The sequence below is a fragment of the Ammospiza nelsoni genome, chromosome 3 (assembly GCF_027579445.1).
Source record: "Ammospiza nelsoni isolate bAmmNel1 chromosome 3, bAmmNel1.pri, whole genome shotgun sequence".
Lineage (NCBI taxonomy): Eukaryota > Metazoa > Chordata > Aves > Passeriformes > Passerellidae > Ammospiza > Ammospiza nelsoni.
The window spans coordinates 27,024,545-27,040,816 of record NC_080635.1 but is presented as its reverse complement, the minus strand read 5'-3'; the positions used below and the strand labels follow the sequence as shown (position 1 = coordinate 27,040,816).

General features: G+C 34.8%; 1 protein-coding gene across 1 annotated transcript in view; it reads right to left on the bottom strand.

The window, feature by feature from the left end:
• Positions 1-16,272, bottom strand: part of CAMKMT (calmodulin-lysine N-methyltransferase) — a 212,687-nt gene that overhangs the window by 24,419 nt on the left and 171,996 nt on the right. Inside the window, exons 6-7 of the mRNA XM_059468296.1 lie at positions 15,689-15,752; positions 10,473-10,539 (exon numbers count right to left, since the gene is read on the bottom strand). Coding sequence (XP_059324279.1) covers positions 10,473-10,539; positions 15,689-15,752 — 131 coding nt within the window. The remainder of the gene's footprint in view (positions 1-10,472; positions 10,540-15,688; positions 15,753-16,272) is intronic.

The following is a 16,272-nucleotide window of genomic DNA, read 5'->3' as shown; positions in this document are numbered from 1 at the left end:
GACCTGAAAGAAATACTGAAGGCACCATGAAGAATGCTGATTGCATTTCCATTAAAAAAAAAAAAAATTACTGCCAGGAAATCCAGAAAAGTGGTAGCAATGGAAATCTGAAAATCTCAGTTTTTATGAAATTTCCTTTTAAAAAGTAGAAGTAAGTATAAAAATACCACACCACAAAAAGTCTCTTAAATTGCCAGTATTGTGTTGAGTGCCAGCATCAAGAAAATGCAAGCCTACTTGTTCCCTTTCCTCTTGCTCCTTTACAAGTATAATAAATTAGTTTACCTAAGCCACATTTTTCTCTGAAGTCACTTTTCTTCCAGCAAAGTAAGTTTTGAAGCAACATTATTTTTATGCCTTTCTTTTGAGGGAAGACGCTACAGTACTAAGAACTGAAATTACACTGTACATTTGAGAAATGGGCTTTATTTCTGTTCAAGCCAGAACTTCAGTGCTTTTTTTTTTGTAAAAATCCCAAACAAACTAACACGCTTAAGGCTGTGTAAAGCCCACTTGACACTATTTTGTACTGACTAATTTAAGTCATGCAGGTTTAGTTTCTAACAAGTGAAAATAGGCAACTGAATTTCAGCAGAAAAGGGTCTGAGACCCAATGGAAATATAAAACAGTTGGGAGCTCTTTTGGTCTACAAGAAGAACATGAAAAATTAAATAGGGTGCAAGAGAAAGACACTACTGCACTGTTCAGCTACTATTTAGGTGAAAGTGATGGTAGCTGAAACTTGATACCCACTAATGGCCGATTTATGGCCTGTATCAAATGAATTTGACCAGTTTTCAGAGGAGAAGTACGCATGTCACAAACCTATTACTACAATTAGCAATCTTGAGGGTAGTCCTGGCAAGAAGGACAAAGTCTAAATGAGCTATGGAAAATGAACCATCCTCTCACATGCAGAGGTGGCTTCTCCACGTCAGGGGTAAAGCATACTATCAAAATAGTCTGAGAAAAGATGTACTGATGCTTTAGTTTCCTAGGTTGTCTACCTTTTAACATTATGAAGAATTCTGAAACAAATTCATTTTAAAAAACTCCAAACACAACACATGACACAATCAAAGAAACTCTTTGTTTTCCCCCTGTTTTTTCTTTTTAATTGACAAGTCATAAAATGTGATTAAGTTAAGAATGAGAATTATGATATTAGAACATAAAGATCAAGTAAGAAAACATGAGACTTAAAGCACATAAATGTACCCCCAAATAGCCCCATGTATTTCAAAGAAAAAAAAATTGTAATAAAATAGCTAATGTTGCAGGGATAGCTACAGCAGCCAAGGCTTCCCCTGTACAGTAATTCTAATTTATGGAGGATAGCCTGACAAATGTCAACACTCTTTTCCTTACACTGGTAAAGTATCTCAGCAATCTACAACAAAAGACCTGATTTTACCAGGTTTTATTTCTCATGCAAAATTCTTCATTACTATTATTATTCAACTTCTGTTATTCAGTGTTTGTCTTCCTAGTGTGTCTAGGCAGGTAACTTATATGAGAAAAAACAGGTTAAGTCTCTGATTGTTAAAACTTGAAACATTTCCAAGACCTTCTGAGATGTTCTTGTGATGAATGGCACAAGCTAGAGTAGCTCTCAAATTAGCAGATAAGTAGTTGTGCAGATAAAGACAAAAATTCAAAATTAGAAAAAAAGGACAAAAGCCTTACTTGCTTCAAAATGCATTAGTAGTTTTAATAAGGATTTTTAAAATCATCCCAATTAGCAGATGAACAGCTACCAAGAATCCCTATCTACCCACCTCTTCTTTTCATATTTTAATTTAAGTTTCAATCTTTGAAAAGCATTATCATTGGAAAGTATACAGGTTCAGGTAAAAGGTTTTGTCTGGAGGCTTATATGACTTTTTCTATGACATTAAGCAAGCAAGTTCATTAACACATTAACAAAAGGTATCATCAAGATGTTTCTCTGCACCTTGATCTTGGTTTGAGAGTCCTTAGTTATGTATAAAGATCAAGAAGATTGATTTTAATCTAGTGATAGAGGCAATGTGTACACCTATCATTATAATTCTTCTGGGAAATCTTGCAAAATTGCCTACTATAATTTCCCCATCTTTCTTATTATATTCTCACAAGGCTGCTCTTATTTCTCCGCCTTCTTTCACCTTCTGCCTTTCTTACTTTCGCTGCTTTACTTTGCTTTGTGTTCTTATCCATTATCTCATTCCCTACAGTGCATATCTGGTTTGAAGGGACAAAAGTTAAGCTTTCAACTGCAACCATTTTTCCTTTCCTCTTAGATTTCTAAGCACTACTAATGTGATATTTACACTTGTCAATGGGCACATTCTTCTAACAACGTCCTTGCAGATTTTGGCAACTTCCAGGTCACTGATTTGCTCTTCTCAAAGTATACTAATGATTTTTCTCAAGCTAGACTTAATATCTGCACTTTATTCTCAGTCTCTTGGACATTTTATCTCTCTTAAAACCAATATATCTTGCTCTTTGTTTTAATTCTTAATTCCACTGTTTTATGCTTGTGTTATTTTAATAGTCTTACAATTTTTAAAATATGCTCCTCTCAAGATTATCTTCAGACATTTCCCACATTTCTCATAATTTCACAATGCTCCACCTCAGCCTTTTCTTCCTCTGAATTTTATTTTTGGGCTATCTCATCCATAAAAGCTAAAAATCTACTCATTTCTCTACTTCATACTGTGCATACAGACCCTTAATTCAGTATTTTTAGAGCCCAGTGAGTGAGAAGCTCATTGCATATAAAGTACCACAAGGCATTGTAACTACATTTTATGGATCGTAATTTTGGACATAAACATGAATTCTAGTCTGTAATCTAGGCTTAGCTTAGACCTTTCTTTGTGTCTGCATAACTCAGCTCTGCTGGTTATTTTCTCTGCATAGTACCTCTCAGAAGTTTCTTACCAATCCACTCAACCTCTTGACCATGTCATCATCACTTACATCTAAACATCACAATATTGTTCTCTCTGTGCGTGGAAAATGCAGGCTTGCTATATTAATATTTATTCAGCAGGCTGCTACAAAGATTGTTTTTCTTGCCTACAACTCTGATCTTGTCATCTTTCTCTGTCCTGCTCCAGGTAAGTTGCAAGTTGTCATTTCCAAACGCTTCACAACAGTTCACATCCCTATTTTTTATCTCTCATTCAATATTGAAAGGACAAGTCCCTTCTTTAATCAGCCCTAATGTCAGTCTACATCTTCCACTTAACTTTTCAACCACACACCTGTACAAATTTCTTCTGCTATGTTATTCATAATATTCACAAATGTACTCCATTATCCTTAAAACTGCCCTTTAAAATAGCACCTAAAAACTGAGAAGAGGCTCTTGTGCCTCCAACTCTCATACTTGCTTCAATTATCCTTGTTATCCTTCCTCACCATATGTCTCTCTGGTTTTAGATCATAGATTCTCTAACACAAGCTGCCTTTTTGCTCTGTGTTTATAAAGTACCTGGTACAACAATTCATGATTAAACCTCATCACATTAACATGGTAATATAAAAGAAGAAAAAAGCCACACCACCCAACTCTGGGCCTCTTCAATATTTAAATATTCTATGATTCCATGACCCTATCTAGATTTTCTGCCTAAAAGTTCCTTTTAAAAAGTGCATTATAAAATTATACACTTTCCTTATTCCTCATTCTAAGAACATATTTTCTCTTTCGTATTTTGTACAACATATTTTGCTAAAATTCAGATGGGAACATTACAGCTTTGTCTTCAAAACTAACAGTACTAACACTTACACATTTGCTGTGTATCAAAAGCTACTAAGTTTTTGGGACATAATTAATGCACTGCATGTAAATACAACTGTTGTAGAATAAATCTTTTCATTTTGTAGACACGTCACAAGCCAACATTCAGCACAAATATGGCTATTTATTTAAAAGAAGGGAGAATATCTTGTACAAAAAAGACATTAATAAAAAAATACCAGTGATGTTTGTGAATTTGCCTTTTCACATCCTTCCTCTACATCCATACATTCTAAATCAGTCTTTATTCAGAAACTGACTACTGTTTTTAGCAATGGCCACGAAACACATTTGGGAAGAAAAAAAATGTTTCTCAATTACATGGTATAAAAATATATAATTTCAAAGTGCAAGACAGCATAGGCATATGTGACAGTACTGCACTGATAGACTTGTGTAAAAATAAGAAGGAAAAGATCAGTTTCTTGCTCTATAGTCTATTTAGGAAAATAGTCTACCCATGGGGAGGATAATCAAGGGAACCAGAAGAAAAAACCCAAGAATGTAAAATGAACAATGCAGGTGCAGAAGGACTGAATGGAGGAAAACTTAAAAACAGCAGAGAAGATGTAGCTCACAGGTATTTAAATTCTAAGGGCAGAAGACACCACAACATCCAAGATTTTCAAAGTTCTGTATCAAGCCCATATATCTCAGGAAACTAATACTTGTGTTTCAGAAAGATTCAAACACATTCACTGCTTAAGATACTATCACTTCCCATGGAAAGGTGTTCCAATGTATTATCATTCTGTCAAATCTCATTTTTTTCTAGGCTCAATTTGCCTATCTTCAATTTCTATATCTTGTTAAGTACTTGTAAACTAGATTAAAGACTGATCTTCTGTTTAAGATTTATTTTTTTCACGAGACTTTCAGATCAAACTGAATTAATTTCTTAACAATCACTTTCTTTGACAAGTAAATGAAGCTCTTTAACTCTCTCATTTCCAAACCCTGATTCACTCTTCTGCCCATTTCCTGGACCGCATCCATTTTCAGTATCCTTGGTTAACTTTTGAATAACTCCTAATGAGATAAAAAAGACAACACTGTAAACATAATCTTATTGAAAATTAAAGTTTGTTATGGCAAAGATTAGCTGAAACTGTGTAAGATGTACATGATGACTGCCTACTAATGTAGAGCCAAGGTAGACAAGGAAGGGTAGACAAAGGTGCAATGGTAACATCATAAATCAGGAAATAACATAGAACATCGCTGGAACGACGGATCCAAAAAACGAATTGAACAAATAATCTTCAGCTCAAACATCTCAAGGACATTTTTCCTTTAAAGCCCTGGGAGGAAAGATCCACACCTTCTCATATCAGCGGTCTTCTTCTAATCTTTTTGTGCAGCACAAGAGAATACAGGAGGAATAGTTTTACCAAGAGAAAGTTTTTTAAGCTAAGATACAGTCAAAAATTTGAGGAAGAATGTTTTGAAATAATGGAACATGATACTTTAATGCTTTTTCCCCCTGTTATTCCAAACTCATAGAAATTTTTTTACAAAGCTTGATAACACATTTTTTCTCCTTATGTATTCTTATCTGTCCTCATAAAGTCAGATGAAGGTATAATACAATTTAAAATGTACTTTATTAAGTCAACACAACTGGTGAAATACACAAATAGGAGAGGTTTGGAAGTTTGTGAATGTCAGCTGAAATGGTTAAACAGTATAAAAGAATGTTCAAGTATTCGTCCAAAAGCTGAAGCTGCACCCAACTGAAGAAAAAATTACAAATTTGCAAAACTAAATATAATAATAAAATCAGGTAAGTCAAAATTAAGTGAACTTATCCTTCTGTTCTAAATCTTCCTATCAGCTGATGATTGGGATACAGAAAGGGGGAATCACAGAGGATAAGAACATTTCAGAGAATTGGAATTAATTCTTTGCAACAGTGCAAAATATTCACTTCACTGTGAAAGAAAGCAAAGACAATTCAGTATAGAAGCCTTTTTAGATATGTCTTCTGTAAAAGGAAGTCCTGTTTTACAAACCTTGAGCCCTTCAAAGGCATTAACAAGTATTCAGATAAGGGAGATCTGGGTAAGACAGCCTGCCTCTGATTCCAAAAAGCTATTGGCAAAGGCCCTCACTATCAACATTCTAGGAAAACAGACTGTCACTGAAGAAGAGTCCTGACATGATGCTAAATAATAGAACAAAAGACAGGGAACAGGGTAGTAGCAAATGGTCAATTCTCACAGTGGAGGGACATAATCAGTAGAGTTCTCCTGGGACCTGTTCTAGTCAACATGTTTACAAGAGATGAGCATTGAGGTGGCAAAGTTTGCTGATGTTAAGTCATTCAAGATAGTAAGGAAAAGACTAGACTGTGAAAGATTGCAGAAGGATGAAAGGAGGAAAAGGAAAAAGAAGGATGTGTAACTGGAGAATAAAATGACAAATTAAATTCAGTGTGGATAAATGCAAAGTGCACAACTGAAAAAATAATTATCCCTTGATGTAGAAAATGAAGGTCTCCAAAATGACCGTCACTGGAAAGCTCTTGATGTTGTGACAGACTGTGTCATGAAACTATTAGCTCTGTGCTCAACTGCAGTGAAAAAAGCCAATCACTGTTAAGCATTTTTAGAAGGGGAACAAAAAGCGTAATTATTCCACTACATGTACCTATTTATGCACACTTTGTACTGTGATCAGTACTGATCACAGTAATCTAAAAATAAGTAGATTGAAACAGAAAAAGATATAAAGCAGGGCAAGTACAATCAGAGGTGTGGAATGCTTTCCACCTGAGTTGAGTTTTCTGTGAAAAAGAGTTACAACTTCAGAATGGACAGGAGCACACAGACCATTCTTTCCACTTATACACAAAGTGATCAAATTAAGTGAGCAGGAACCAGCAACTTTTTCTTCCTAACCAGAGAGCAGGAAATGTTCCTTTTGGCAGCTTCCTCCTTTCCTACAGATGCTGTCATGCAAGACAGTTACTTGAGGAGACTGGAAAAGTAGCTGGAAGAAAGGGATTCCTTGAGGGTTGCTAAGGTGACGAACACAGTGAATTCAATAAAATGTTGGAAAAAGTTTGAATTTACCAATACTCAGGTCATTTTGATGAATGAAGACAGAGAGCAAGTCTGTCCCACATTGATGGAACCTGTTACATGACCAGTAGAAATTAGGAAGGTTGTGAAGTTGACATATTTGAAGAACATTGCAGTACGGTAAAATATTCACTTTTGCAATTATGAAGAGGGAAGTAATACAAAAATGCAATCAGGACAATATAGTTCAGTGCTATGTTATTGAGACCTCATCCACTGTTATGCTGGATGCCATTCAGTATTTTGAAAGACTTTTGTATTATGGATTTAGTTCTGGAAACTTGTAATTGCATTACATTGGTAAGGAACACTAAAATCTCAAATAAAATTATAACCTATCTGTTGATCTTTAAGCAGAAGGTATTGTTTCTTTTGGTTACATGGTCATTAATTCTTGATGTGGGTTCTAAAGATGACTGTGGAATGAATAAAGTGTATATGATACACTATTACTAATCAAACCAAAGGGTGCACTGCCACAAGCATTTCTGTTACTGGCTTGATGTTACATGTCCTTGTTTACATTCTCACTTGAAATGGAATCTCTCTGAGGCAACTCTTAGCAAAACAATAGACTTCTTCACGGCTAAAACTCCACAGGTCCCCTATCAGCAATCAGAACACAACTTTTGTTCTTTACAGATTTCCATGTTCTCAGACACGGGAATCTGAAGGAAGAACAAATTCCCTAGTCGGTAGACAGACTGAGTCTGTTAACCTGCAGAATACATTGCAAGCCTTCCTCTTCAGTAAGTTTTTCCATTATGACATTTGTAATAACAACAACTTTTCAAACTTCTACTACTCTAACAGCTGTGTCAGGAAGATTTCCCCATTACAACAAATAGAAAACAGAGTGGGGATTTCTTGTCTTTGTTGTTAATTTAATGATTGGTGGACATGTTAAAACAAAGATAAACCATATCAATGATGAAACATGTCAACCCAGTAACATCTGATGGTAGAAAGAAACATATGCTAAGTTATAGGGTAAACAATGCAATTCATAGATAATTTCTGAATTGTAAAAAAAAATAAAATTGTTGAACCCATACACAGTATTAATACCCTTCACTATGGCCAGACATTACTAGTAACTTGGTATTACTGTATCTATTTCTAGTAAACATAAGCAAGAAATCCTGAGCATATAAATGAAAAATAAAAATAAAATAGAATTGTATATCCACTGCAAAGTAAACTGTTTACTATTATTACATTATAACACACAATATGACAAACTGCCAGTTTGGCTTACATTACCATATTTTTAAACAATAATCAAGACTTGGCAGAGGGCTAGATAAGTGCTCATTTACTGCATTTTGTATAAATCTAAATAAATAAATGTATGGCAGCTTGTCCTAATCTAACTTCTCTTGGCTGATACCAGATTGTTCCTTTTTGCTCCATGCAGGTTTTGGCATACTTTCCAGGCAAAGACTTGAATATCCAGAACAGTCTCAAACTGACTCTCAGACTGATAATTTCTGCTCATGTGCCAAGAACAGAGTGCAAGATCCTAACATAAGATGAAGGTGCTGTGAGAAGAGTCTATTCTGAATCATCTTTTATACAGAAGGAATCTTTTAACTTTGCACTGGCCACGGTGAAGTTGCAGGACTGGACGCTGTCTAAATGATTATGGGAAAGAAGATGCCTTCTCCAGATTAAATTGATGCTTAGTAAGTCACTTACAGACATCACTATATTCATTTGCCTGCAAAATCTGATCAATGTAAAAGAAGTTACTGAATGTCACTTTGCATGCCAGTGTTGTATTCTTCCATCCAAAACACCACACTTTCTGCATTTTCTTGTGGGGTTTTTAATCCTTTTTTTTTTTTCCTCCGTATTATGTAACTAAGGTTTTTCATCTGCAGGAAAAGTGAATCAAGGTTACTTCAGACTTTACATCAGCCTTTTAGTTCCCTCAAGGCACTAAGAATGGATCATGTAACTTTGTTACTGCACCACATCATTACTGAATCTGAAGGACTGATCAATCCATTAGAGAGTCATTTTATAAAACTTTATACTTGCACAACAAATCTGCAAAACCCTTAAGAATGTAGAATTAAAAATCGAGTGTTATAATGAGTCTTATGTTTTCATATAGTACTTCACATTATTTTGTAATTTAATTATTTTATTTATGCAAATAAGGCCTCAAATGCTATTGCACTCAAGAAGTTAAACACTTGACATTTTTACTCCTTAAAATGCAACATTTTATGATGTCTAGATATGTTTATTAATTAGTGATTATTAACACCCAGTAAACAACATCATGTCTTGTAAAAACACAATCTTTCCTCACAGCGTGAGGCTGAAATCTATTATTCACTGATTCCATATGCTGAAATACACTCAAATGATCACAAATGACCTTAAGCATTAGATAAATGTAAATGAGGACAGGATAGAAAATGTGCTTTTGATTGATATCTAAAAGACCAGGTTTGAAGTCTTGACAAGGGATAAAATCTGAAATCTCACACAACGCATAGAACAATTGGAAATCTAAAAAAAAATCTAAGCTTCTGGATGGACATACCACGCAGCCTCTCCTCAGCAGAGTGTCTGAGACTGCTCACAAGAGGTGTTCAGCACATGGAACCTGAAAGACCATTCCTGGGATCCACATGGCCTCTGTCTACTTGGCAGGCTCTTATTAGGATGCAGAGACATATCTCTAACTTTTCTGCACACACACCCTAATGGAGGCAGAATTTTTCTAGCCCTAAGTGCTCACTTAAACTAACTTCTCTACATAGAATGGCTGCATAGCCATAGGATTAAATGACATGAATGATAGTCATTACAACCATATGGATTTAACTCTCTATGTAAGTAAGCTTATTCTGCATTAACACTATGCCTTCCTCAGCCCTTTTTCAGCTTTACTTTTGCCAGTTTTAGAAGGACTGAGTGCTCCTCTGCAATGTGTGTGTCAATAAAAAAAAATTTAATACACAAATAAGAGTGTACTATTTGCTCCTAGGTAGCCATTTTCTATTTCTTAACCTTATACCATAAATATGAAGTGCTTTATAATTTACTGCGAGAGATGAATACACTGTTCTTGATTCCCATCTCCCCATCTGCCTTTGCACTGACAACATAATTATCACACAAACAGGATGACCAAAAAACCTCCCATGGATGTTCCAACAACATCCACCTCAGGGGCAAATGGGATTTGTTGTCACCCTAAATTTTCGGAGCTATTTAAAATGAAATCTGACAGAGATTTAGATCCATTCATTCCAAATCTCATTTTCAGTACAACAGGTAGTGTTGACTTTGAAGGAGACAAATTTCAACCATGCACTAAATCATAGACTGAAGAGAGACAGTGTAAAATAAAAAAAAGATAAAAAGGAAAGAGAGGATTTTTCACCAAGGTTAATCATACTGTATTTGCTATTTTTAAAAAATACTTTTAAATTTCTTTCTTGCATCACTTACCTACTTACATACACATACCTGTGTGAGCATTAGTAACAGGTCACATGTGTGCATACATTTCACATCTATATTAATACAGAAGTACTTGCAAGAATCAGTTTAAAAAGTACAATCTTACCAGCTTGACACCTTGTGAGTCTTAAATATTCCAGCATTTTGGTTTCTTGTGATGATCTCATTTACATCTGTAGTACAACTGTTAAGAATTATCCACAAAACTAGAGCAATAATAAAAATAACAAACCCAACTATTTTCCATTTATAATGCCTTCATAATGTTCTTGTCTGTTTGTTCCTCTTTGAGCTGTGCTTTTTTCAGAAGCATACATTTTACATTGCTACTCCAGCACATCAGCCATAGATCTATGCAGCAATTTGCTCTTTTTTCCTACTTCTATTTACTCTTTCAGTTAAGGAATTTCTAACCCTGTAGCTATAGAGGGAAGTGAAAAAAAAGATGTCCCATACCTCAGATATTTAAAGGTAACTATTTACAAACATAAGAATTACAATCATGGAGAACTGAAATTTTTACAGCCACTAAATGTCCACTCTAGTTTGTGCTGCTTTCCACTTTTCACTGTTATCACTATACCTAATGCTGAGATTTTGGAGGTTTGTGTGTTTTAAGACCCTACCCACAAGAGATACACCTATGTTCTTGGCTCTGTCTGGCTGAATCCAACACACAACAGGAGCACCTCAACCTACAGGAAAAGGAGTTTCTAGTCCATTTGCTTTCTTGAAAATGGTTAGGAACCACCTTAAAAGAGTGGAAAGCAGTAAGTGCCTTAAATACCACAACAGCACCTCAGCCTTGTGTCTCAGCTTCTTGTAGTTTGGAAGTTCAAGTCACAAATTTGGGTAGCCCATTCAGTCAGGTTAAAGCAAAGGCTGTCAAGGAGAACTTTCAGGGGAAGCTGGGCCCAGTCATCTATGGCTACAAAGATAATTGTCAGGATTGATCACATGTGGTTAGTGAGAAGTGCACTGGAATCCAAAGGTGTAGTAAGTAAGTGAAAACTCTGAGAATATTAATTGTTACCTAGTGTGAATCCATGCATTCCTGAATGGTTCACTTTCAAATGTAAATAATTATTTTAAAATAATTACTTTAAATGGACAGTTTTGGTAAAGATGTAGAAGATCCTTCTTTTTTATTTAAGGTATAGGAAATCTGATGCTAATTAGGAGGATGTTTCTAGGTCCACAAAATATGTCAGATCTCTTGAAAGTGCTCTTATAAGAAAATTGAATACAAGAGTCAGGCTAATTTAAAATGTTGTTGATAGACCTTTTTCTTTGCTTTGATATATCTTTTTCTTTGCTTTGCTGAAATCACATAATTTTCCTTCCTAATAGAGTTGGTTATTTAAGAAAAGTTATTTCAGGAAAGTCTCTATCCAAACACTGGAAAAGACAAACACTGGTATTTTGTGAAGTAAAAACTAGAAATTGAATGACAGAAAACTGGTTTAAACAAATCTCTGTAGTTTTGATGTGCCTTTTAAATAGTTTCCACAAAATGTAATGAGGAGTAGTAAATGAATGGTCTACACCTGGGCAGCAAAAGTAAGGCATAAATAACTCCATGAGCAGACCATACTACTTTTAAAGAGGTGCAGAAATAGCATTGTTGATAAATTAGCTACACTGCACTTAAATTATATAACTGAGCAAAACTATTAATAATGGTTATAAACACGTTAATACTAGATTTAAAAAATAATTTAGGAGTCCATATTTTCAGGCATTCAGGCTAAACATGACCCTTCTAACCTAAATTTCCCTGGACTGTTGAAAGATCCATACACTCTATTTTAATGGCCATTATAGTGCACTGCAACAATGTTTTGTACTATTGATGCTTTCAGACAGTAGTTCAAGTCACCAGTGCATGGTGTGAAATAGAGCTAAGGCAGAAAGCATCCAGCCTCTCTGAAACAGGACACCATTTTTACTGAAAGGAATCTCATCCTTGGATTTGAAAATGTCAACGTGCTAAACATGCTTCTAGTGGTTTGAGAAATAAAATTTGGTGTTCATGACTGACTTATGTCACAGATGTAAATTGAAAATTTCTATCTGAATGCATATCACCCAAAATTACAACAGGCAATGAATCTGATAACTCTGCTCATGTTTATCTCTATTATTCACTTGAAACGTCTATAGTTTTAATCCTAAAACTTTCCTTATTTAAATTATACTGAAAGAACTTAGATGAAACACACTAAATTAGCAATAAAGTTCTGAACAAAGTGGCAAAAGGAGTAACACCTGTCTTTATTTTATTGATTTTGCAATATAAACGATCTATTGAATCAATTCAAACCTGCTCATGATAAGCAAAAGGAGTTAGAGTGAAGTCTTTTAAATAGTTTAGCAACTCAAGTCATAGCATCCTTTTAAAAACCTCCATAAACATCCATATACATAAGATCACTGACTGATACAAAATATGGCAACAGATTTCACAATGAGAGGGTTGGAATGGCAACAATTATTTGATTAATTCATTTGTAGAAATTTTTAAACTTCTAACATTTCAATAACGTATCCTAATATGGATATTGAAAACACACATAGTGAATACTCCATGTGGCAGTATGAAATGGAGACTAATAGGAAGCATGTCAAAAATCAAATGAAAAATCAAATCCTCAAAAGCTTGAGATTTCACAAAGCAAAGCTGTTAGTTATGCTCACTGAATAGGGATAGCAACAACAAAAACAACAATAATTATGATGATGTTGATAATACAAAGGCAGATTCTCAGATGCAATGCACTATTGCCAGGTCGATTTTCAATTACATTTCACTGATGTATTCATTTGTTTCTTAATGTGCTCATCTTGCCCATTAAGAATAATTAGCAGGCTTGCTTGGTGATTTCCTGGCTTCTGACAGGGATTTTTTTCTTTTTTGTTGACAACCACTTTTACTTTTTGGAAAGTAATTTTTGGATATTATAGTATGACTGGCATGTAATTTAAGCTTCCTAAGAAATTTAAAGGGAAGATGTAAACAGTAATTTTAAAACAAGATTATTTTAATCTGTAATACCTACATAAAAACCATAATACTAGACATTAACTATTCCTGAAGAGCAGAATCTAGAAAAGAAAACAGTATTTTATCCCACATTACTTTAATTTGGTATGCTAAACAATCAAAAAACACCATCAGCAATAGTAAGAATGAGCAAAAATACATAATTTGTAGCCAGTGGCACTTGGGGTGAATGCTACTTCCAATTACACCTAAAATTCTACCCTGATTTCAGTGAGTCTGGGGAGGCTGAAACAGATCTAAATTTAGCCTAAACTTCTATTACAGCCAGTCACCACAGGAAAGAGTGCAAAAGAAAATTACCGTAAGACAGATCATAAAATTACTACTGAAGTCCATAAACCATATAAAATGCAACAGAAATTTTATTATGTGCACTTTTAAGAATACATTTCACCTACACAGTAAAGTTCTTAGCCTGCTGCACTTTGGCACCCTGCTAATATTAAGCCCATTGTAAAATCCAACACAATAAAAGCACTCTGAATGCTGAGCCTTCTGAGCACCAAATGTTAAAAAAGAAAAATAAATTCCTGTTAGACCCTTCCACCAATCACTTCCCTGAAAGGGATTCACTGAGTGAATACAGATGAAGACCTCTTGTGAGACTTTTGGGAACAGAAGACATTTGTAAAACATATTGTGAAAAACTAAGGTGTGATAATTAGGTAATATTAACAGTATCTTTTTCAGGAATAAAAGCACTTTTATTTGCTTAATTCCAAGGACTGAGTGAATATTTTCGCGCTTGCCAATTTTCCGTTATAAAAGACTTCTAAATTTCAAAAAAGTTCAGGCTTATGGAATCTGCTATGCAAGACATTTGCTGACTTGATGATTACTGAGCCCACCTGAAGCTTTTTGTGGGTAAAATGACCTTTTGTTAAATACCTATGCTTCTATACAACATGAGTTTGTTTGGTTAGACTAGTTTTGAAACTCTTTTCTCCTACATTTTTTATCTTCATAATGACATGGAAGAAAGATTGGAAGGGTGGTGCTGATTAAAATACACAGAATAATGAAAACTTCCTCCTAAAGACACCAGTCTAACATATTAGAATTTAACAAAACAATAATCCCTGGGAAACAGGTGAGAACTTGCCTTTTCAAGAAAAAGGAGACTTTTAGCAGGCTTACCTCGTTTTAACAGATATGATCTAGGATTGACTGTTTTTAACATGAAATTGTTCAAGTGTTGTCAGCAATTATAGTTACCTCAGTTACCTCTGAGAAAGTTTTTTTAAAAGGTAATAGCTAATATTATTGCACTGAAATGTCTCCTGTTTTAACAGGCATCAGCAACTGCAATTCATTTAAGATACAGATTAGATTAAGTTATTTTTTTTACTAAGTACTCACTACATTAGCTCTCAAATATATACAAATATCAAAAAGAAATAATTCTGATGCTGCAGTGGCCAAAACCTGAAAAATTAGCCTGCTTGAAAATGTAAATGGAAGGATTATCAAGGAACAAAAGCAAATACATATCTTCCTTTTTTTCCCTCTCAGTTTCTAAGGGCTATTAGTATTCACCATATATATCTGTTCTTGTTCTGTGCTGATATTTAATGTGGCCACAAATTATGCTCACTCATTCTCTTGCTTAACCCAAGTCCAGTTCAATTTTATGAACTATCTGTTCATATTAGAAAGGCATAATAGCAATTTATTCTAATATAAGAAATACAATAAAATACTTCCTACAAGGGACAGAGGAGTTTTGCAATCTTACATCAAGAGAAATAATGATAAATTGGTAATTGATTAAGCAGACTAAATGGGCAATTTGTAGGCAGTTATAACTTAGCAGTGACAATGAAACATTTTAACACACACCGGGAAATATATGAATGCTGAGTATGCTTTAAGGGGCTAGTATCTGAGAGTAGAAAAAAAAATTTAGCCCTTATGCAAAACGCATACATGGAGGGGAGCTGATGATTTGATTCCCTGCTACACCTCCTGTAATGTGCAGCACACACACATGAATCTTCCAGCACTCAACCACGGGGCAAATATTTACTACAGTACATGTTCTATACCAACATGTGCATTTTTAATTAACAGAGAAAATGTGGCATTTATTATGGGGGAAGCTGCTGCTCTGTTCAAGATATTCCACATCTGTTTTTTAATTACTTATGTGGGGACTTTTTCTTAATATGCCCCATGCTGTCTGTCTTTATATTGATTGTTACTCAGCCAGTAAAAAGGAACGAGCACAACAAACCAGTTTTCTATCTGAATAAGGATACTTTTGATGGCCTTTTCATTTCCATCAGTTAACAGAACTTCTTTGACATCTGCAGAAATAGCAACCTGAAAAAAAGAGCACAGCAAACAATGAGCAAATATGCTTGTCTGTGTGGAAGTGAAGACAGGAGTGACAAGCCTTCAGTATCATGCTTCCTCACCTATTTCTCTGTAACAATCTTCAATCTTTTTTCATTTTATGTCTGCATTATTTTAATCATTCAATCAAATCAGTCAATACTTTTATCATTCCATTTGCGGGAGCCTCTATCTTGCTATCATTCTGTTCCGTAATTGCATTGTGACAGCCGATGATGGTATTCTGAGAGGCTTTCATTTGCGGGCTTCTGTTTATCTAGTAGAGCCATCATACAAGGCTGTCACTCTGCCTTTCAGCTTGCTTCTGTCTGACTGCCTGATGCCCTTCATATAACTTTGCATTGCAGGCAGATGGCTTTGTAAGGGTAATTTTTTTGTGAGCTTTGACATGCTCGCACATTGGGCTGTAACCTCGACACATTGTATAAGAGCGACAGGTTTGTCAAATGCCAATCAGTGTAACAATATGCTTTTATTTGTAGAGACA